The 22,001-nt window shown below is 36.6% G+C and overlaps 1 protein-coding gene across 10 annotated transcripts in view; it reads right to left on the bottom strand.

The window, feature by feature from the left end:
• Positions 1–22,001, bottom strand: part of LOC137028929 (PALM2-AKAP2 fusion protein) — a 103,789-nt gene that overhangs the window by 6,300 nt on the left and 75,488 nt on the right. For 2 of the 10 annotated variants that reach the window (XM_067398339.1, XM_067398348.1), the window contains 3 exons: positions 4,077–6,210; positions 1,837–2,044; positions 697–720 (listed from right to left, as the gene is read on the bottom strand). In XM_067398339.1, coding sequence (XP_067254440.1) covers positions 697–720; positions 1,837–2,044; positions 4,077–6,210 — 2,366 coding nt within the window. Of the gene's footprint in view, positions 1–103; positions 153–696; positions 721–1,836; positions 2,045–4,076; positions 6,211–13,321; positions 13,582–22,001 lie in introns of those variants that run through there. The other 8 variants (XM_067398344.1, XM_067398346.1, XM_067398349.1 and 5 more) reach the window with 8 other exon arrangements.

Below are 22,001 nucleotides of genomic sequence, written 5' to 3'. Positions count from 1 at the left end.
AATATCAATTATTTTCTTTAAAGACATTTAGTTAAGAGCTTTAACAAAAAATATAAATCACAAATGTGCAAACATATAGCAAATGGTCCATTTTAGACCCCACCTGTTCCAAAGAGTCTCATGCTGGGTTTGGGTCTGACTGTCCAAAATAGCTTTAAATATAAATTCCACATCACACAATACAGGCTTAAGTGCAAACACATCATGAAAGCAGAAATAATAAAGCAGAAAAGAGAACAGTCATGCTGTTTCAAAAGAAATATTGTTTTAAAAACTGGTGCCAAGTGTTACACTCGTTGTGTCTTATTCCAACGAACCTAAATGCCCAATCCGAAGTCCTCAAATAACTTGAATATTATGTAAAATATTGAGTTGAAACATTAGGACTCTGAATGGAGGTGGTAAAATGCTCAAATGAAGACTGGACATTGTAAGTTCATAGTTCACTGACACAAGTTTCATGTGAAAGGATAGTGGCACTGCACTTTGGATACTGATCATGTAGGTGCAAATACTTTGACTTGTTCAAAATGTGGATACATATGTAATGAATGACACAATGATAACACAACATACAGTGATTTCTTGGAAAGACACTATATATGTCAAAGTATTTGGCACTGCTACAGCTTCCCCCCATTAAAAACATGCAATAACACAAATGAAGGCACAATGAAGCAAGCATTGTACAAGTACCTCAGTTGTAACTGAGCGGACATACTGACAAGAGGGAAAGAGGAAGAATTAGTCAATGTGCAAACACTTGCTATTGTGTAGAGAACAGCTTGTGAAAGTAGATCAACTTCCATATGAATACTGGTTTGTTATTTTCATGTATACTTTACTTTTTGTATACTATATACAGATTAAATTGGCTCAATACTGTGTGCTATGTGGCAATTGTATGGAGCATGGACTATATTTATTTAAATTTATTGACCATTGCAGGTGTTTGTTTCCTGAATTCAGTGCAGTCACCACAATAGACATTATGTCTTGCTATATTTAAATTTGTGGTTAACCAATTTATTATAATTTTTTTTCAATGGTTCATTGTGAAACGTTTTATATTTGGTCCTCCCCAACCTCAAATATTTGGTTGTACACTTCCCTGAACTAAAATATGCATGAATTTATATTGTGTTTAAATGTGATGCCAAATGTAATTTGCAAGGTCATGGTGAAATATCCAATTTATGAATATTTGGCTATTTTACTTGGCAAACTTACAAGTGCAACATAAAACTGCAATTATTGTCATGGATTTATTTCACAATCAGCACTGAAAAGTGCATTTAATCATCAGCGAACCATATTGTTACCACTACTGTGGTTCCAAAGCCATTGCTTTTAATTTGTCTGCATTATTATAATGGAATGTGATACTGCCAGTGCAGTGAAGTTGCAAAAGACCGGCACTTAGTTGTTTGTTCTCCAAATAATAGCTTTTAGAAGAAATGTGTTGCTGATATCTGAGAAAGCAAAAGGGGAAAGACTGTGGTTGATATGAAACAGTGAGTCCTTAATAGGCATTTGATGGTGGTTTGTCAAGTGGCACAAATAGAATTTCAGTTTCTAAATGAGCTGGAAAGTCCCTTTTCTTACTATCTTAGCATGAGATGAAAAAGAACTATGTTTCTGATGCAAGTCATGGCAATGGTATTTTAGCAGTAGGAATCACTAATTCAAATAAAGTGAAATTTAACGTTTTGATTGTAAATGGTATGCAGATGTATGTCTGAAAGTGATGTTGTGCAAGTGTAGACAAGAAGAATCCACAGACAATTCATTATACCATAAAATATCAATCTATCACTACACACATTTGAAGCTGACCATAAGAGACTTACACTGCTGTCCTCAGCTTTCTCTCTGCGCTTGACTTTGTGTGTCTCGTAGTCCTCCATCAAAGTCTGCATAAAGTTCTTGGGTCGCTGTCCTCCGCCAGAGTCATCACTGCCCAGATCAGACAGTGGCGAGGGCAGAGCTCCATCTGAAGAGCACGGTGATGCTGGAGGAACTTGACGAACCTTCTCAATTTTACCTGCAGATAGATATATTTATATATATATATATTTATATTTATATTTATATTTATATTTATATATATATATATATATATATATATTTCATGTGATTCAATTTAAACTCTCTTTTTTCTTGGTAGTAAAATTACATTCCAAGCACTTAATATTCAGCAATAATATTGATTTGACTGCATTAACACTACTGGATGAGAACTGAACCGGACTGGACAGTGACGTAACTGTTGTCTACAGAGCTGCTTTATAGATTATTTGAACCTTTTCCATAATTGATGAACTGCACAGTTATTGAACAGAACTGAATCAACACTGAACTGACATCAGCTGAACAATGACACTATTGTCTTTTTAGAACTACTTTACAGCTGAATTGAACTCTGTTTACATCCTTGATCATTACTTTCCTGTTTATCACTGTAAAGCTGCTTTGAAACAATCTGTATTGTATAAAGCGCCACAGAAATAAAGGTCACTTGACTTGAAGCTAATGTGAAAATGAACTTTTTCTGGCCTATGTGCACAGACTGCAAAAGTCAAAAGAACTAATGACAAATATTTTAGAAAAAAAGGATAAAATAGCTCTGGAGTAGTTTGCATTAATTTGGAATTTTAGTATGTTTCAGTGAGATACTTTTTTCATCACTCATCAGTTTAGAGGACATGAAAGGGTCCAGAGTCTCAGACACATTCTTGATTATGAATCAAGTATGGATACTAGAGGCACAGAGATCTCAGTGTAAAAACCCACAATGCAGTTCCTGAAAGAAAACCATGTATTAATTAATGATCTATATAAAATTAAGGCAGAATGGAGAATATATTATGATATGTATTTACTCTGCAGTTTGTCACATATTTGAAACGTATATTTCTGATATTCTCAGAAACTGAAAGTGCTCTTATTTTCTTCTGCTGACATTGGCAACTCGAGTCTTTTTGCAAAGCTTTAGATGAAAATCTGTACCTTTTTACAGGAATCTATGGCTAGGTCTATATTTGTCCTCTACAGAACCACTGTCTTAAATGAGAAGTCAATCACTGAGACTGATTGCACAAGATGACTTCAAATACAATGGGATTTAGCATTATAGCTAAAAGCAAGCTAAAAGAAAAGACATTCCCTATAACACCACCAGAGGGCAGACATAAACTTCTCCAGTGCAGGACATCAGCATGAATGAGACATGGACAATTGTCAAGAGGAACAGCACAAACTGACATTAAATACTGTGCTGATGACTATTACATCTAGCACCAATGGGACAATGTAGTTGAAACACTTTTCTTAAAAAACCTAAACCAAACATACGTAAACAGATCATTTCAAAAAGTATATCCTACTATTCTGCTATAATTTTTCAACATCAAATAATCACAATCTGAAACTGTTGGTGGTCGTTAGAACTGAAAGCTTTAACATATATTTATGTTACCCAAATAGCATTATCTAGTCAATTATTTAGAGTCAGTCATCAAACTGAAAAAAAAACAATAAACAAATCAGGCACTGTGCTGCAGTATCCTTAAAGCCCTCTTCAAAAAGCACAGCTTGCAAAAGTGACTCAGGCTGAACAGAGGGTGCAGACCCGCGGGACACAGCGTGCAAGGAATGTAAACTAAAGTAGCTCTATGAAGAGAACCTCTAGGATTCCAGTTATATGACTGACAATCACCAGGTTATTAACATCAAATCTCAAGTTACAGAGCCAGATATGTCAGAACCTTCAGTTTTATCTGATAGTTTGCATTAGTAGTTTTCTTGAAACAGGCATAAACACAAAGACAATCAGAGGGAGATACAATAATTAATTAATTATGTTCTGGTGCAATCTATGAAAAACTATGCAAATATGATCATTAATACTAATTTGTATCTTGTATGGCTTATTCTAAAGGGCTATTAATTGTGGGATAAGTTAAGAAGTTATCTTAAGAAGTTTCAAATAACGTTCCGCACATACAGTATTGTCCTACAGTACGTGTTCAATTGTTGCTGTCATGAGTGCACACATTGGCTGGATATAATCATACCTGGTGCTGTCTTCCCAGTAAGGACCAGCTTGTTTGGCTGGTTGCTGGCCTTCAGGTTTTTTGTACGGGGCGGGTGCAATGTTTGCGCTTGCCGTTGTCTCTTCAACTCTTCCTCACGCTCCTGGGCTGCCCGAATCTCCTCTTCGATCATGGACAGGGTTCTTTGCTTGCGTGAGCGCAGTTTGAATGGCCCTGAGGTGACTTCCGTTTCCTGAGCACGAGTGACAGCCGCTGTGCTCCTGAGCTCTGCTGCCTCGGAGTACTTACTGAAATAGCTGAATTCTGGTTTCTCACTTGGTGGTGGAGAGGGACTGGGGGGTTTGTAAGTGTTCACTGGGATAACTGGGGCAGCTTGTACTACAGTTATTTGAGGAGCAACTGTTTTCCTCTCCTCCAGAGGGGATGGCACTTTGGGAGGTGGTGTGACAGTAGATATCTCCTCTAGGGGTTGGGGTTGAATACTTTCCACATATCTCTCGGTGATAGGAGATGAATGTTGTGTGGCCTGAAGAGGCTCCCATTTGTCATTCTGCTGAGCAATGGCTTGCTGGATAGCATTTTGGACAAGAATACCAGCATGGTATTCCAGCTCTTCTTCCGTCAAGCCTTCTCCATGATAAGACCCACTCTGTTCGCTTGGAGATTTGATACCACTTTCATGTTTCCCATTGATTGGTGTAGTGGCCATTGGAGTTGAGGGAAAAGAGTACTCCCCAAGAGAGTTTTCCAAATAGGCACTCATGGTCTCATTTGATGCACCACTGTCACTTATGTTGTCCATACTGAAGTCATTGGAGAGCGTCTCAAGAACAGTGGTGTCCTGAGACCGTAGGGATAGGTCATCTAACCCGGAGTCAATTTCTTCCATATGATAGGAGCTGTTCAAAGAACGTTGACACAAATCAGAATCTTCATCCTTCACAATGGTCATCACTGCCCGGGCACAAGTAAAATCATCATCTTTCAACTCGTTCTGAGCCAAACCATCTTTGGGTGGCATGTCAGATTCTCCAGAGCAGCAGTAAATCTTTTCAGCTTTGACTGTAGTAACTTCACTTCCATCATAAAATGTGACCCCTTCTTGATTGGCAACTGTGACAGAACCGCATGGTCTCTCTACATGCGTGACATCTGGAGTCCTGAAGAAAGGTTTGGCAGAGTAAAGCTGAGGTGCCACATTCCTCTTAGGGGCTGTGGGCTGCTTGCTATGTTCCATCTGCAGAAATTGCTTGCGTGCTGCAGAAAAGTCAATCTCTTCCATGACGACATCCTCCTTGTTTCCCATTTCAGGTTGGATAAAAGAGATTGTCTGTCTGGGAGCAGCTTGCGGCATACGGCTGGTTTCTGGTCTCTTCTGCTTCCTCTCCTCATATCTTCGAAGAGACTCCAGCTGCTCTGGCTCCAGCTCCTCTTCCAGTGCCTTTTCCTGAGGTGGGTTCCACCATTTTGCTGCAATTCCAGGATTTTTCTTGACTGCCTGTCCCCGGATGAGTTCCAGCCTTTCCCTCTCTAGCTCTGCAATTTCCTCCGAGGGTCTGACTTTCTTCAGCCGAACTTCTTTCTCAGTTGGGGTGTCAAATAGTTTTGATGGCTTCTTCTCTTCGTGGAATGGTCGGAGCTCAAAACGTGCCTCTTTCTTGATTGCTGTTCTAGGTGACTCGGGTGACCTTGTACAGTCATTTCCTATCATTGCTGCATGACCATTGGGTTTAGTGTTAAAGTTATCATCAACAAAAGTGGTCTGTTTTTTCCCTTCTAAAACAACTTCATGGTTGTGTAAGGGCGATGTGTCACAAATATGCACAGATGGTTCAGTTCCATGAACACTAATTGAGTTCATCTCTGGGGAACTTGTCCCATTTGAAGTCATTTCTGCCCTGGGGTCACAACAGTTGTCCTCAAGGACCTGATCCAGGTACAGGATTTCCTTGGCAACTTCGCTGTCCAGTCCTTCTCCCCCATGTCTCACTCTGTTCTGCCCACTGCTCACATAACTTTGCTGGGTTTCAGTCTGAACTTCATCCATACTGCTCTCACCAGCGGATATCACACTCACTGAATCGAAAAAACTTACAGTCTTCAGGCTTCTTTCTCTTTTCAGCTCACTGTCATCCTCTGAGAGTACAGGGGACTTCTAGGGAAATAAAGACAGAGGTCACATTAGTTCAAACATGCATTCATGCAATTCTTCATCACATTACACATATACACTGCATTAGGGATGAGCATTAATACCTGAGTACTCAGGTACATGGCAGTGACAGTAATGGTGGCATGACTTTTTTTCTAACTAACTTTTTGTGCAATACTGGGTTTGTCTTATAACAAAGTTCAGTTAGTTAGATTTTTTGAACTTGGGTGCACACATGTAAATCGCACTTGAGTCTGCATAAGAAAGTGCTCTGAGGTGCGGTTTCTGTGAACTCTTGCAGCTGATATAAGAGAAATTGCTGAAGTGAACAGCTCTTGATGACGTATAATTTGTGTCTTTGCATGCAAAAATGCAATGTTGAAAATAATGTGAGATGTGATGCAATGTGCATAGATGGACCCCCAAAACCAAAAGTACTTGGTGTATACATCTGCAGAGTACTGTTCATAAAATGACCAGTTGTTTATCTTTATGCATTGTGTGAAACTTATCAGAAATTTCCAAAATTAAGGGAACCCCAATTATTATTAGTTGCTAAACCACCAACTGTGTGAACATCAGAGACCAACATCTCAGAGGAAATATTGCATGTGACCATCATGCATAATATAGGTAGACTGTGATAAGATGTGGAAGATAATGGGTTTGTTGAACTCTGACCTGTGCTATCTGATCCTGAGTATTAATTATTTAAGTTCCCTTCTCTTAGTCTGCTCAGCAATGGAATAATGGAGTTGCACAAGTCTCAAGTGAGAGGAAAACATGGGACGTTCACCTTAGTATCCCCATTAACACACCCACATCAAACTATAGGAATTTATGCTTATCTTTTTGGAAAATCCCATTGACCTGCAATGGAACATTAAGCACATATATTTTCTGTTTCAATTTCTTCTGTTTGCTTGAATGATTTACATCCATGCGTTTTGGCATTCATCCACATCAACATCTGATTTTCTGGGTATCAAACCCATGACCTTTCATAAGCTATAGGAATATCATAAGATAAGCGAGGTTGTATTGATTTATGCTCAACTCATGGTAAACAGACCAAACACAGTTTATTCACAGGCTAATTTGAAGTAAACACTAAAAGAAAAACATAAAAGGAAAGGTTTTGCATGCCCTAGTTTTCTTTAAGCCCTCCATCTCTATGTCTAATGGGTGTAAGTGGGTAATAGATCCTAGTTATTTACGAAAGGAAAAACACTGACGTCTAGACTATGTAGACACTCTTTATTTTCCAAGGAATAATTGCAGGGGTTTTTCTATTCCATGGATCTGGTACTGATACCTATAAGTGGTCTAGTAACCCTGTGGGAGAGGGTTGAGATGCATTTGCAGAATGAAGCACTGTGAAGTCTCCTCAGGGGAAAATGCCACTTATTACACTGAGATTTGCTTTCATTGCTACTCATTCACCAGATGGGACAGTCATTTTTAAAAGAAACTCTGACAGAGCCTTTAGATCATTAAACATGATCTTAAGGCATTTTCAAAGTTTCAGGGTTATGTTCAGTATTGAGTTTTTTGAGCACTCAAAAAAATAACTTGTTGGTCTAACTTAATTCAATTATGACACCTATTTCCACACAGTTGAACTGATTTATTTGAACTTAAGCTAGGTTAATTGTACTAATGAGTGAAATTCATCCTAATTGAATGAGATCACACCAGTTTCATTTGACGTATTCTGTGTATGTTTCCTGAACATAATTCATTCTTGTTGATCCAACCAGTGCTTTTTTTTTTTTTTTTTTTGTTACCATCGTGGTGAAGATGTGCGCTTGTGCTTAGGTTTTGAGTAGCTGTTGTACACAGACATACATGTTTCATTACCATTGAGAGGGGAAAAGCTGATGACCATATGTAGACTGTGTAAAATTTGTGCTGGCCCTCCAAGTAATTTATTTATATTTCTATAAAAACTAAACTAAAATAACACTTATTCATATGCTAAGTAACATTTATAGCATGCAAGTAATGATCAGATAAAGAACTTCTCATTACTGGCTTGAGCACAGTTAATGCTCGTTGAAAACAATATAAATTTGTTTTACATAGCCACCTAGAGCCTAACCACAAGGTCTACACTTCAGCATAATGGTAACCTCAAAAAATCGACATAACATAAACTCTTTTAAATGTCAAATATAACTGAACTTCAAACTTTAAAAGGTATTTCCCTTTACTAAAAAACACATTAAACAGCACTTAAGTTCAACATTTACTGTCCCAATCTTTCCCTATGCAAAGCATGCTGGGAACTAGAAATCCACTGCCCAGGTTCAATCAATGCAACATAAATGATTCATGTAGTCCCAACACAAATGGTTTAGGTTGACCTAACATTTTGCAAATTTAATTTCATTTAACATAATACAATTGAGTGCGAATGCCAATTAAGTAAAAAACTAAAGATTTGTGTTGGTTCAGCTTATTTTATTTAAATAAACTGAACAAGCAGCTAGAATCATTTTTTTGAGTGAGGAATGACAAGCTTGCTAAAATATGTTCTACGTTTTTCTTTAATGTTATTAGTGTATATGAGTTTCTATTTTAGGCTTCCAACTGCATGAAATTTTCAACCTTTGCTGATATTGGTTCCAAGTTTGGACACCACAGGATGCGTCAAACCAAAGCAAGTAAACTGTACTCAAGCAAACTTTAGCGAGCCTTTAACAACATACAAAACCACTGTATCAATAAAAGATAATAATTAAGATAATAAAAATGTGAAAGTGTTACTGCTTGTAAGACCTGTCTAAAGTGCATTTTTACTGAACCAAACAGTTATAGTGCTGTATTCTCTGGTAAACAGAGGCCATTGCAGGAATTCTGTTTCTTTGCTCAGCATTTATGTTTTAGAGGTGAGTGCATGCCTGAGCAATTTCAGTTGTTTGCTGTTGTTTGAAAGTTGGTGTTCCTGAAAAGGCTAGTCAGAGACCTGTAAAAAAAAAAAATGGTAATATAACCTGCCATAAATGGAAAAGCATAATAAACTAGTGGGAGTGCAGCATAGAGATGTTATTTTTTTACTGGACAGCCTATAAAGAGGAATTTGTTTTGAAATAACTTTATTTCCAGCTCCAGTCATGTGCTATTTCAGGTGATTGTGTGTTCATGGCCACATAAAGTAAATCTATTCCTGCTTTACTACTGGGTGTAACAAAATCTATATTACATCATTAGAACTGTGATTCTAATACACTTTTAACCAAAATGTCTTTATGAGCAAAAAAATAGCAATTCTTCAAATAACCACTTTTTTCTTAGTGTGAAGAAAAAAAAATCTTTTTCCACTATAAAGAGCTGTTTTGTGTAATGAAAAGATTCCATGGATATTAAAGGTTCTTCATGGAACCATCGACACCAATAAAGAACCTTTATTTTTAAGAGTGTATCAAATTTAGGGTTATTAAATTGATTGAACATTCATATTTTTAATCATATTGCTGTAACCAGCATTTTATAAAAGCAATAAGCTATTAAAGGCAGTGTTTGTGTTCATTTCTTTATGTGTCAAATGAACATAAAATATAGTGTACAAACAAATACCAGATCGTTCTAAAGTATGTAAGAGGGCTTACTCTAAAAAAGCAGAACATTAACTGTTTAAGTAAATCTGCAGATTTAATTCACATCAAACAGTGTTAATAACTTCCTTCTTATCTCAAACTATTCTGGGTATGAGTAGCAGGCAGTGTCACATGTGTCTTTAATGTGGCACGAGTTCAATAAGACCCCTTTCTTCAGTCACACAGACCACACTTCCCTTCAGGGTGTTCACTAGCTTTCAGCCCAAACTCTCACTAAATCATGACATTAGGAAGTCATGTGAATTTCCCTCAAGCCACAAAAACAGTCTAGGACAGATTTACAGACAGAGTGTCAATGTTTATGACTTTGAGTTGAGCACTGCAAAACACTTAATCGACTCATCAGTTCTGAAACAAAGCCATGATAAAATATTGATCTAGTCTGCATGAGGCCACTCCTTCCCTCATGCGAAAATGAGTGATCTAGTGGCTGGAAATTGTTTGACATCACCATTGGAGAACTGTCAAATCTGACTGGGATGTGCTGTTGAAAGGGTTCATGAGATGTGCCCTTGGAACTGCCACGTGTTTAACACAGTCTCATGTGTCCTGTTCTGCAATTCCCCACAGAGCGCGAACATCAAATCAAGCATTAAGCACACACATGGTGTTTCCCTCTCTTACTCCCAACCAATCACAAATGTGATCACTTTAATATCTCAGCAATAAGATCCTCAGCAATGAGTTCTAATAGAGATCAAACACTCCTGCTTATTCAGTTAAGCTTAAGTCTCTTAAGTCTTCTCAAAAGAGATCTCAACAGTTCTCAAGACTTTACTAAAGACTTTACTTTTAATGTGAACTCAATAATTTCTCATTCAATTCTTCCAAGATAACGTAAAAGATAAAGTAAAAAAACAACATTGACCATGCACTTTTTATCTTCAATAAAGAGTTTGACATGAATCACAACCTTTGATTCTCAACTTAAGTGTGAACTACTCATCTCATGCAGTGAAAAAGTAAGCATGAAAGTCATTACCATCATTGAAGCATAAGCAGAGAGTATGAAAGCACACAAATGAAATTTCATACAAATTAGCAAGCAATTGCAAAACATAAAATAGTTACAAACTGTCATGTGATTTCACAACAAATAAGTTTCAGAGGGGCACAGAGGGGCTGATTTCTTAAAACTGAAACTAAAAACTGAACTGAGCATTTCAGGCCATAACACCAAACTGTGTTATGGCCTGAAATGCAAAATTTTGAAAACAGGTTTCAAAGTGCACATTTTTGAAAATTATACCATTATCGTCTCTGTGTAAACTGCAAAAATGCTAATTTGTGAAAGCAGGGACATCATAGGCATGCGTATTATGTGTGTTCAGTCTATAGGCATGTAGTGTTTCTTTACAAAGGGACATCGCCAACTACCGTCCTGGCATGAATAATACAACATTTTTAGTCATTTTCACGGATCCGTGTGAGCGTGGATCGTTTTGACAACGTTGTTGTCTGTACGCAAAAACTCAAAGGAAAAACTTTTCAGTTTTTAGTACATAGTTGTCGTGGAAAGGTACCTAGAGTTTTTCACTTTTAAAAACTAGACTCTAAGCTATGCTATTCACATCCATTTTAAGCTCTAAACTCTTACTGTGTGAACATTTTTGTCTTTTTAAATTTTTAAATCTTTTTTTTTTTTAAAGCTGAGCCTCTTGAACAATGAACAAGCCACCCTTTAAGCAATACAAAAATCCTCTGGGTTCTTCATTTTTTTTTTTTTTTCAATAACTATAAACCATTCTCAGCTATATCTTTGCAGTGGCTGTGCATTAAATCTGTATTCCCTAGAGTCTGTGGCCCTGAGCAGTCAGAAGTGAAGGGACATCAGTGTGTCCTCTGAGGAACAGACGCTCTCTACGGATGTTCCTCTAAACCCCCTCTAACATTCCCGGCATAGTTCAGCTGTCTTCCAGGCTCCGGCAGTCTAATAGAAGTGATGAAGGATACACAGCCCTGCCTCATGTAATTAAACTGTGTGTATGTATCTGCATGGTCTTGAATGTGTATAAACCTACAAAAGGCCAAGATGGATGGAGATAAATGCCTTGTATATTTATACAACATGTAAGGTAATGTGTTCATGGGCATAGTGCCTCACATTTGTCATCTTGCTTTGAAAATGGTCCATTGGTGCCTCTATTTATGTTGCCTTCTGCATGTTGTTGCATTCACAGCATCTGGAAGTGTTTAGTCAGACAGACACCATTTGAGCCCTACTTTCTCTTTCAGTAGAGTGGCCCCAAAAAGTATTGTTTAGAAATGTATGAATGTTTCTTATTTATTTCATTAGAATTAGTGGCATCTGTAAACAAACAGTGCTAGAGTTTTTCTCAGAAATATTTTATGAGCCATTTTTGCATTGACTTGTAATTAACTGTTCTCCAGGTGATATTTAATGGAGGTATAATGTCACTCAGGGTTCATCATATCAAATATAGCCATGTTCTACCAATGTCTGACAATCAGAAAGAGTTCATTTTGTCTTTCAAAACCTAAAAAAATTCTTACATACATAATAAAAGGACATTTCCAGCATGGTTTAACTGTTCAAAATATGTTTTCGGGTCTGCGGTTAGGTCAAAGAACAGAAAAATTCCTCAATTTTAGCGATTACGCAAGACGCCTGTGTCTAATATGACTTTCAACAGCTCATACAGTCAGACCCATCAAACCACACTGCTGATGAAAGACTCCTGAAATAGGATTATTAACTCTATCATCACAGACAGAGAACCAAGAGTTCAAAACATGAATTAATCTCAATTATTTCTCAACTGGATTCAATGGAAAGCAGAGACTTCTGTGTAATGCTTGTGGTTCTTCGAGTTTAAGAAGAGATCTAAACAATATCTCATCAAACTGTGCAGTCAAATATCAGAAATCTCAATATGGACAAGAAAAAAATGCCAGGTCACACTTTATATTAGGTGGCCTTAACTAGTACTAACATATACACACAAGACTATGTATTTACTGCATGTTGCTCTGGATATTTCCCACATTTACTGCTAGTGAGTTTGAGGTATGGTTGGGTTTAGGAGTAAAGGTAGGTTAGGGGTTTTGGGGTAATGGTTTGGGTTACAGTTAGGGGTGAAGTTAATAGTTTAAGTGCAAATGTTAATTAAATGCAAGTACTTTACAATGTACTTACAATGTATCGACATCTACATATTTAATAAGTAAACTGTATCAGAAGGTTAAGTTCATAGTAATTCCAAATCCCTAAATTTTATTTTATAGCTCTATACTTAAACAGTATATCAACAATCATCATTTTTAATTTTCCTAATGGATTTTAGGAGAAACATCTCACACAAAGCTGATATATAAATGAAACAAAACCAAGACTTCAAATAAATCTCCTGAGCTATGATCACATAATGTCTTAATAATTACCTTTCTCAGACTCAAAGGAAACATTAAATTAGGCCTCCTATATTTAGGCTCAAAAGTCCAAACCGAATTCCAAAGAGTGAGTTGCTTCCTACCTTTTTCATACTTTTCCAAATTTGTTAACAGACTTCTGCCACGAAATTAGAAATCCTTTATATGAAAAAGAAAAACCAGCACATATACTAGAAGTCCTGAGTGTCCTGTTGTCAAATCTGTAATGTAAGAAACAGTCCCCCTCCAACACCTCACAGTATAAGGCTTTGAGGAGACCCAGTGAAACTCGTCCCAGGACAACACAACGCGGGGCTTTTCCTGGCCACTTCTTTCAACCCCCCACCCCTCTTCCTCGTGTGTGTGTGCGTGCTTCACTCACCCCACACCACTCGTTTCCGTCCGTTCTCCTACAATGCCTCTCTCTCTCTTCTGTCTGTCCCGCAGAGTCAAGATTCTTACTCTAACTATTGGCTATGATGTCATGGGCAAAGGGGGTCTGGTTTAAAAGTGAGGGGTGTGGTCTCCTCCTGTACTCACACAAAGAAGCGCTCTGTCGGAGCCGCCCTCAGCCCTTCACCGACCTGGACCAAGGGAGTCTCCAAAATTCTCTAGTACGGCCGTCAGAGACACCTTACAAGGAAAGGCATAATGTGTCTGGGTGGGGAACACTGTTCACTCACTGCTGACTCAAAACACGCTGTCTGGACTCTCCTACGCATATTAGATACGTTAACACATTTACACAAGTTTCAGAAGCTGATACAAGTGAAATTTCACAACAGCACAGTGAAAATATGGGTAACACTTTATAATAAGTATACAGTGACAAAGCAAAATCATTTGCAAACTACTTTATATTCAGTTTATAATTTGTAGGGACCCACTTTATATTAAGTAACTACTATGTACTTACATTTAAATTAATCATTTGATACAATGCACTTATTGTGTACATACATGTTTTTACATTGTACTATTATTTTAAAAATACCTGCATGTAATTACATCTGTAATTAATTTCTGTAATTACATTTATAATTACACTGTTGACCCATCCCTTAACCCTTACCCCTACCCTTAAACTTACCCATACCACCAAACCTGTCCCTAACCTTACCCACATCCCACCTCAATAGTAGCAAAAGAGTTTTACAATTCCATATGAACCCAATAAGTACACTGTAGTTATTTTTTGATGTAAGTACGTAGTAGTTAAGGCCACTTAATATAAAGTGGGACCAATTGTAGTTTCCATATTGCTAATACATTAATAAGCTATAATGAGTAACCAGTATATATTTTTTAAATTCATTGTTAACAACTTGTTAAAGTCACCATGAAATCAAAATAGACAATTCTTGTTTTTCATGGAATATTGCAGTGTTCATTGTAAACGATTTATCCGTGCACATCATTATTTGTTTAATTCATGTGCCTCGTAATCATTAATCAAAATGGATGAAGCATGTGGGAATGAAACTGAGTTGTTAGTCTATACTACCAATTATGATATTATTGCTATCACTAACTCGAACAATTCACAGTAACCAACCCGTTTGAATAATTACAATGTGATTTGTGTTCATCTAATCAGTCGTGTCATACTCTTTTCAGGAATTTGCTCACAAAAGCTGGCGTGTAGTATTTCTATGTCTTATCGGGTCATGTAGTACACATTGTGAATTTGGGTAGATGATTAAATAGATGTCTAGTTATTGTTTTCATTGAAACCTCAAAATAGAAGTTAGTGCAGTACGTCCCTGACGAAATCCTGGTGAGATTTCTCTGTAGTAAGACTACAATGTCCTTGTGGCAACAAGTGCCTTTAAAATGGGACAACAATAGAATTACAGATAAGAGCAAAAGAGATTCAGGCAAGATTGCTGTGAGAACTGAATGTCACTCAGTCATACAAATCTGACTTTGTGCTAATAATAACACCACATGATCGGTTCTTTACTGAGATATACAAAGACTGCAGTATAACCTTCATGTCAACCTAAACAACACTTTCACAGATATATCAATGATAGATAGGCTGACTGAAACTGCTTAGTAAAAGAGTGTCTTTACTGCCATTTTAATAGTGTCAGATGTATCTGAAAATCATCTCCTTCACGTATGCTCTAAAAACTGTAAAAATGTTGTTAGTGCCCAAATGGGTATATGAGTTGTGGGTTGTTCTTCTCCTTCTTCTTTGGAGTATGAAGGCATTTGTAAGGAATGACTAGAATGCCAGTGTGTTTTAATGGAGGATGTTGACAGCAGTGGGCTGGGGTGTGTCATCCTCTGCTAGAGAGCTCCTTCCTCCCACAATCTGTGTGTCACTGTGCATCAAGAATAATAATAATGCAGTGAACTGTGTGCAATGCTGGGGAGGCTATTGTGAGACTGTATTTTATTTTGTTTGTTAGGCTTCTGATAATGTATTGTCAGATTATTTAATGTATCTTGATGTATTTTATCTAGTCAAACTACCATTTTGCGTGCCTTACATGTGGAAGTCATAATAAGATGAAATTTTGACATAAAAGGCAGAAATTATGAAATTAAGTCATAAGGATTCCAACATAAAAGTTGAAATTGACAAAAGTAGAAATGTATTATTGGAATTATGATATACTAGGTCATAATTATGACAAACAGTCAAAATTTACAAAAGTCAAAAAGTTGAAATTATGAGATACTAAATTATGAGATAACATAAAACAGATAACAGATAAAAAGTTTATTAAAGTTTCTAATTATGATATACTAAAGCAAATTTATGAAATTAAAGTCAAACTGATATAAAATGTTGAAATTGTGACTAAATTGAACTAAATTGAAATAATGATATAAAACAATATTATGACATAAAAAGTTGAAATTGATAAAACTCGAGATTATGGCAAAAAGTCAAAATAATGAGTCAAATTTATGAAGATGTATGTTAGAATTATGATTGACCAAATCATGATATTTTTTCTCATGTGGTAGAAATGGGCTTCTGTATTATTCAGTTGCTATAAAATGTAGCTTTGAAGCTATATTTGAGGGCAATATCTTTGTAATATCCAGATATCTTTGTAATTTGAGTTAATGTGCCTACTAAAACTTAACGACTAAAAGTCAAAAACCCTAATTAAAATATCAGAATAAAAGTATGTGATATACAATAAAAATAAGATACTGTAATTTGCTTTAACAATGTGATTAAATTAAGCAATGAAGTGTTTTGTCACACTATAATAGCTAATTGTTGAATATATCTTGTTACTGGAAAAACTAGATTTTGAAAAATCTGAACTATTGTCACTCTTAACTATTCAATGAAATGCTTTTTATTACTTGCACTGACTATGTTTGACAAATAAACACAGAATGTAGTGGCAGTTAGCAAAGATGGCAACATGGAGACCACGTATTTCCAGATGTGCATGTGGCTGCCAAGCAGCTGTCAGATAAATGGCAGATCTCTTTAGATATAACACACCTCCTTGTGTGTGGCTAATATAAATGACTACAATCATTCCAACCTCAAACACCCAAACAATTCAAACCCCACACATTCTAGGAATTATCATCTATTTATAGCTTGAATACCAAGCAAGATGTCATTTTAAATCATTCTCAAAAGTCTTACTCAAAACAGCCTACACAAACTGAGATTAACCTCACAGTTGCCACTTTTAGAGCCTGCAGAACCAGGATTGTCCATGAATGGAAGTACGAATGACAAAAGCAAAAGCCAGCTTAAAGTAACTGCCACTTTACACTGTAGAGAGAATGAATAGAAGGAGAAATATTTTGGCTTTTGAAGGAAGAATAGGGACCTGTAGAAATGGGGCCAAATCAATCAATATATCCAGTCAGCTGAAATTGTGTTACGGTGAACGGGATCGCCCTCAGCTCAAACTGCGTTCTTGGTTAAAATCGCGGTCTAGTCTGGGTGGGGAGTACAGGGGGGGCTTTATATATATATATATATATATATATATATATATATTAGGGCTGCACGATTAATCGCATGCTATTCTCACGCGCATTTCTTCAGTAAAGCCGGTTCCCTGATTGCCGCTAAATCACCATCACCTGCTTTCAAATGAAGCGGCATTTAATAGACAGAGCCGTAGTTCACTGAAAAGCCACGCAATATCGCGTTCATATCGCAGATGAATCGCCTGCGATAATGAACGCGATATTGCGTGGCTTGTCTGTGAACTACGGCTCTGTCTATTAAAAGGCGCTCCGTTTAAAAACAGGTGATGGCGATTTAGCGGTAATCAGGGAACCGGCTTTACTGACGAAATGCGCGTGAGAATAGCATGCGATTAATCGTGCAGCCCTAATATATATATAAACATAATAGGCAGAAAAAAGTAATTGCACAGAGAAAACTTAAAAGCTGTTTCCATGCACAGCATTTAAAGGGAGCCTATGAGCAAAAGTTCACTCAAAAGTAAAACAGAACACAAAAGTGGAATTTATGAAGACGGTTCTTATTTTGAATATGTGGCAATTACAATGAACAAAGATCAAGTTTTCAAGCAAAAGCAGCATAAAATCTTAAAAAGTAGCCCATATGACTGGTGCACTGTATTTCAAGTTGCTGGATGAGAAACATAAAATTCAAGTTATTATTCACTGAAGTTTTTGAAATTAGCCAACTAAGGCTAATTAAGATCGCTGTTACTAACATAGTTCAATGATTTGGTGTTTCCCGAAACCATCGTTCAAATGAACATTCGCAAACTACATTGCAAACTTGTGTGGTTGGAACATCAGCTCTCGAGCTGTGGTTAGAAGCATACTTTTTTGTTTTTATGACATGTGAACTTAATAAATCATTATCTTGAACAAAATAAGCAAGCTGACATTAAGTACAATATATTTTATTTTGAATATATACAGATGTCATTTACATATTTTAGTTAGATTTTAAGCACCGTTTTTGAACAGTGCACATGTGCGTACGTGCCCTGATACGTAGGAACGAGCCTATGACTGAATCTGAAAATAAAGCAAAATAACTGAGAAAAATGAGAATTAGTCCTCAGATGCCAAATGTCTGTATTTTATAGCAGAAAATCTAGCATTAATTCGATCTCAAACGGATTCATTTAAAGAAGTTATTACTTACCACCTGCGTGACATCATTCACCAATGTGGTTGAACAACAGGTTTGTGACAATACGGTTTCGGGAAACAGTCATGACTAGCTAGTTGATTTGTTCAACAATGCACCGTACTATGGTAGTGAAGCAGGAGGTTACATCGTTGTATGGGAAATGCACCCCTGTTTAGTAAGGACATAAACCTGTTTCTCACACAAAGCTATTCAGAAGACTTCAGAATTTCTCCTTTTGTGTTCCACGCAACCATTTTATTTTTAAAGAGAGACACACTTCTAAAACTTGGAGCTCTAAGTCAGACCAGAGAGAGAGAGAGAGAGAGAGAGAGAGAGAGAGAGAGAGAGAAGTGGAAGCAGCTGAAGTTTCTGAACACTTTATGCTTCGGCAAATACTGCCTACTGTCCTCACTTCTAAAAGAATTAAAGTAGTGTTTGTGGAAGAATATGCCAACCTCTCTGAGAAAGGAAAAAATATATCAGCTTTTAGTGGAGATGGTTTGAAAAAACTAAACAAAGAAAACATCAGATGTCCTTGTAGACAGAGAACTGAAAGGACAACACGTTTAGAGACAAGGAGTTGAAGAGGAGAATAAACACAGGACATTGTGCTTAACACCCTGTCACCGCCCTGTCTAAAATATGACCTCTAATCTAAGGGAAGATATGTAGAAGAAGCTCAACAGGATATTGTCAGCCGGGCCCAAGAGTAAAATGAGAAACATCAATTTCACCTTAAATGAAAACAAGGATGGTCTCGTCTGAGAAGCCCAATCAGAATATTATATTGTGAATGTGTTATATCTACTATAAAAGGCTGAAATTCATTGTAGAACTCTTTCAATTAGCCTTAGTACTTACAACTACTAGAGCTGGTTGGAACACAGCTTGCTGTCCTGAAATTAACCTGGCTTAAGAGCCATTAAAAATGGCATCAACCCCAGTTAGTGAAAACTGAATTACAGTGGCTTAAAGGCTTATGTCCATTACTCAGGGGATATGAGTACACTGACACTTACACACCTTGCAGGCTTTTTGAGACATCATGGTATAAAGTTCAAAGGAGCATAATACTGACAGGGCAGTAATACTAATTGCATTCTAAAATCTTCTGCAGCCTAAAAAACACCAAACTTTGTTAAGCAAGTCAATCCATTCAATGGCTATGATAACAACCCCAAGCAGCTACTTTCTAAACATTTAAAATATTCAGCACATCTTCATTCAATGTTAATTTAATTCAGTTCAATAAAGCGTCAATGACTACATTTACATGCACCCTCATAAAATGAGATTTAGGCACCATCGTGGTCAAACGTTACCTCATGTAAATGCATTACTTATATTAAATTGAAGCTGTAAATCGTAGTAACATTTTATTTGCAAGCAGGCATGCAAACACTTTAATCGCATCTATTCCACTCTAACCAAAGAGTGCATGTGCAATTTTGGGCTGCTGAGTTTATGTTGACAACAATGCAAAACATAAATATAATGCATTATCCTGATAGATTGCAATAAGTGCAAATAGCTGTAGATGCTATTTAAACTAGGTGAAAATAGCAATGTATTCTATTTACACTAAGTGACAATAGCAGCATTTTCTTAGCGATATGTTATTTACACTAGGTGAAAATAGCGATAGATTCTATTTACACCATTTAAAAGTGTCAGTTCTTTGCAATAAAAGTAAATAGTAATTAGATGCTATCTATACTTTTATATTGGCAAATACTATTTGCACCTTAGTATTTTTGTACATTAACAAGATGCAATAATATCATAGAGTGTAAATGATTATATTTATTAAAATTATTAAATCGATGCTGCCTTATTGGGAGAAAAAAAACCCTCCCTACACCTTCCCCAGCCTAACCCTACCCAATAAACACTTTTAATGTTTTTGAACACTTGTTCATAGTTTATTTCCACTTTTTCATTTTTATTGAAAATAAATGCAAGTTCGGCAAAAGGCGGATTTGAACCTGCGTCGATCGTGTTAAAAAGCAAAGTTTGCAAGCCTTAGTCGTTACTGCAGCAATGTTGAAGACGTAGAATTCCATACATCTTTTTAAAAACTCTAGTGGCCCAACCAGACATTGGTGGGCCGAGCTAGTGTAAAAAGCATTTGCCATCAAGGGATGCTATTTGCACTTAGTGTAAATAGACACTCCGAAAAAGGCATACCAAAGAACCAGCAAACAGATCTGTGTGCACTGGATGAGCTTGACCAGTAACACACCTACTGTATGTGAGACCACAATTTTTAGAGAATAATCAAAATAATGAAAATTACTTGTTTAATGTTTGCTCGAGACATGTCAAGTCCTTACTCTGATTACTGGAAATAATCACATTACTGGTGCACATGTAAATGTAGTCAGTGTTGTCAAGTTCATCAATTGAAGACAATAGTGCATAGATGCATAGACAATAGATGCAATTCAGTTCAATAACAGTGTCTATGTTGCAAAGTGTTACCAAATATTCCTTATAATACACAACTCATTAAAGCTAGTCTTAGAGTGAACTCTAACATGGCTTCTAGTGTGACCATCACACTCTCGGTTAACCTGCTTTCCAAGCCCAGTGGGAGAAGAGAAATAGAGCACATCTTCTACTCTAAATTTAGCATCCAGGTTGCAGGCAGAGCTGTGCTGTGGTAAACCCTGCTTTGTGTTACGGTTAGGTTCTTCAGAAAAAGAAACAGCTAGGCTGCATTTTCAACTTAAATATATGTCTAAATGTTTTTGTGATGCCAACTAAAATAGACAAGAGTGACACTAAATGAACATCATGTCATGCAAGAATAAATCATAAAATTGTGGTAACACTTTATTTCGTTGGTTCACTTTAGACATTCTACTAACTATACAGTAAGTAACTTCACAACTACATGTCAACTAACTCTGTCAATAATAAGACATATACAGTACTTGCAAAGTCAGTATACTAGTCAGTAGTTTGTCTGTTGGGGGAGCATCACAATAAAGTGTTAGCAGAAATTAAGTTTAATTAACTATTAGCAGACAGTCTACTTATACTCTAATGAGAGTTAGTTGACATGTACTTGTAAAGTTACTTATAGTTAGTAGAATGTCTAATGTGGACTTTGGAAATAAAGTGTCAGCAAAATTTGTTATTGGCATTGCTTTACAGTTCACAAAAAGATAAAGACAGAAATGCCAAAGTTTAATTTTTTTTTTTTCCAAATCTTCTGATTTAAAAGTAAAATAAATAGTGTTTCTTGCTCCTGAACTAACTGTAATTTACAATATTTTCCTCTTTACATCTTATTTGATGTAAAGTCATTTGAAATGTTGCAAAGTTTTCTCATCACAGTTGCAATCATCTCAACAATAGCAGCAGACAACCCTCAGCTGATTCTTGCATCTCAAAAAAATCTTCAAAGAGCACAAAATCATGGAAGGACAGCTCAAAATCCATGTTAAGCTCTAAAATAATAATAGTGTCTTACCTTTGGGATCTTTTCCAAAGTGAGGCAGAGAACCTGCCAAGGTGCCGTGTATTTTAACATTGTCAATGATGCCTTGATTCACTAGACTACACAATAAAAAAGCAATCACTGCTCCAACATTCCTTCATTAGATGTTTACTCCTCCTTAATTATGGCCCAAGACCTCCTTAAAGTTCATTTTGGAAAAATAAAT

This window comes from Chanodichthys erythropterus, chromosome 10, assembly GCF_024489055.1.
Source record: "Chanodichthys erythropterus isolate Z2021 chromosome 10, ASM2448905v1, whole genome shotgun sequence".
NCBI classification, from domain to species: Eukaryota; Metazoa; Chordata; class Actinopteri; order Cypriniformes; family Xenocyprididae; genus Chanodichthys; species Chanodichthys erythropterus.
Note: the sequence above shows the minus strand (reverse complement) of the source record. Positions and strands in the feature narration are given on the sequence as shown.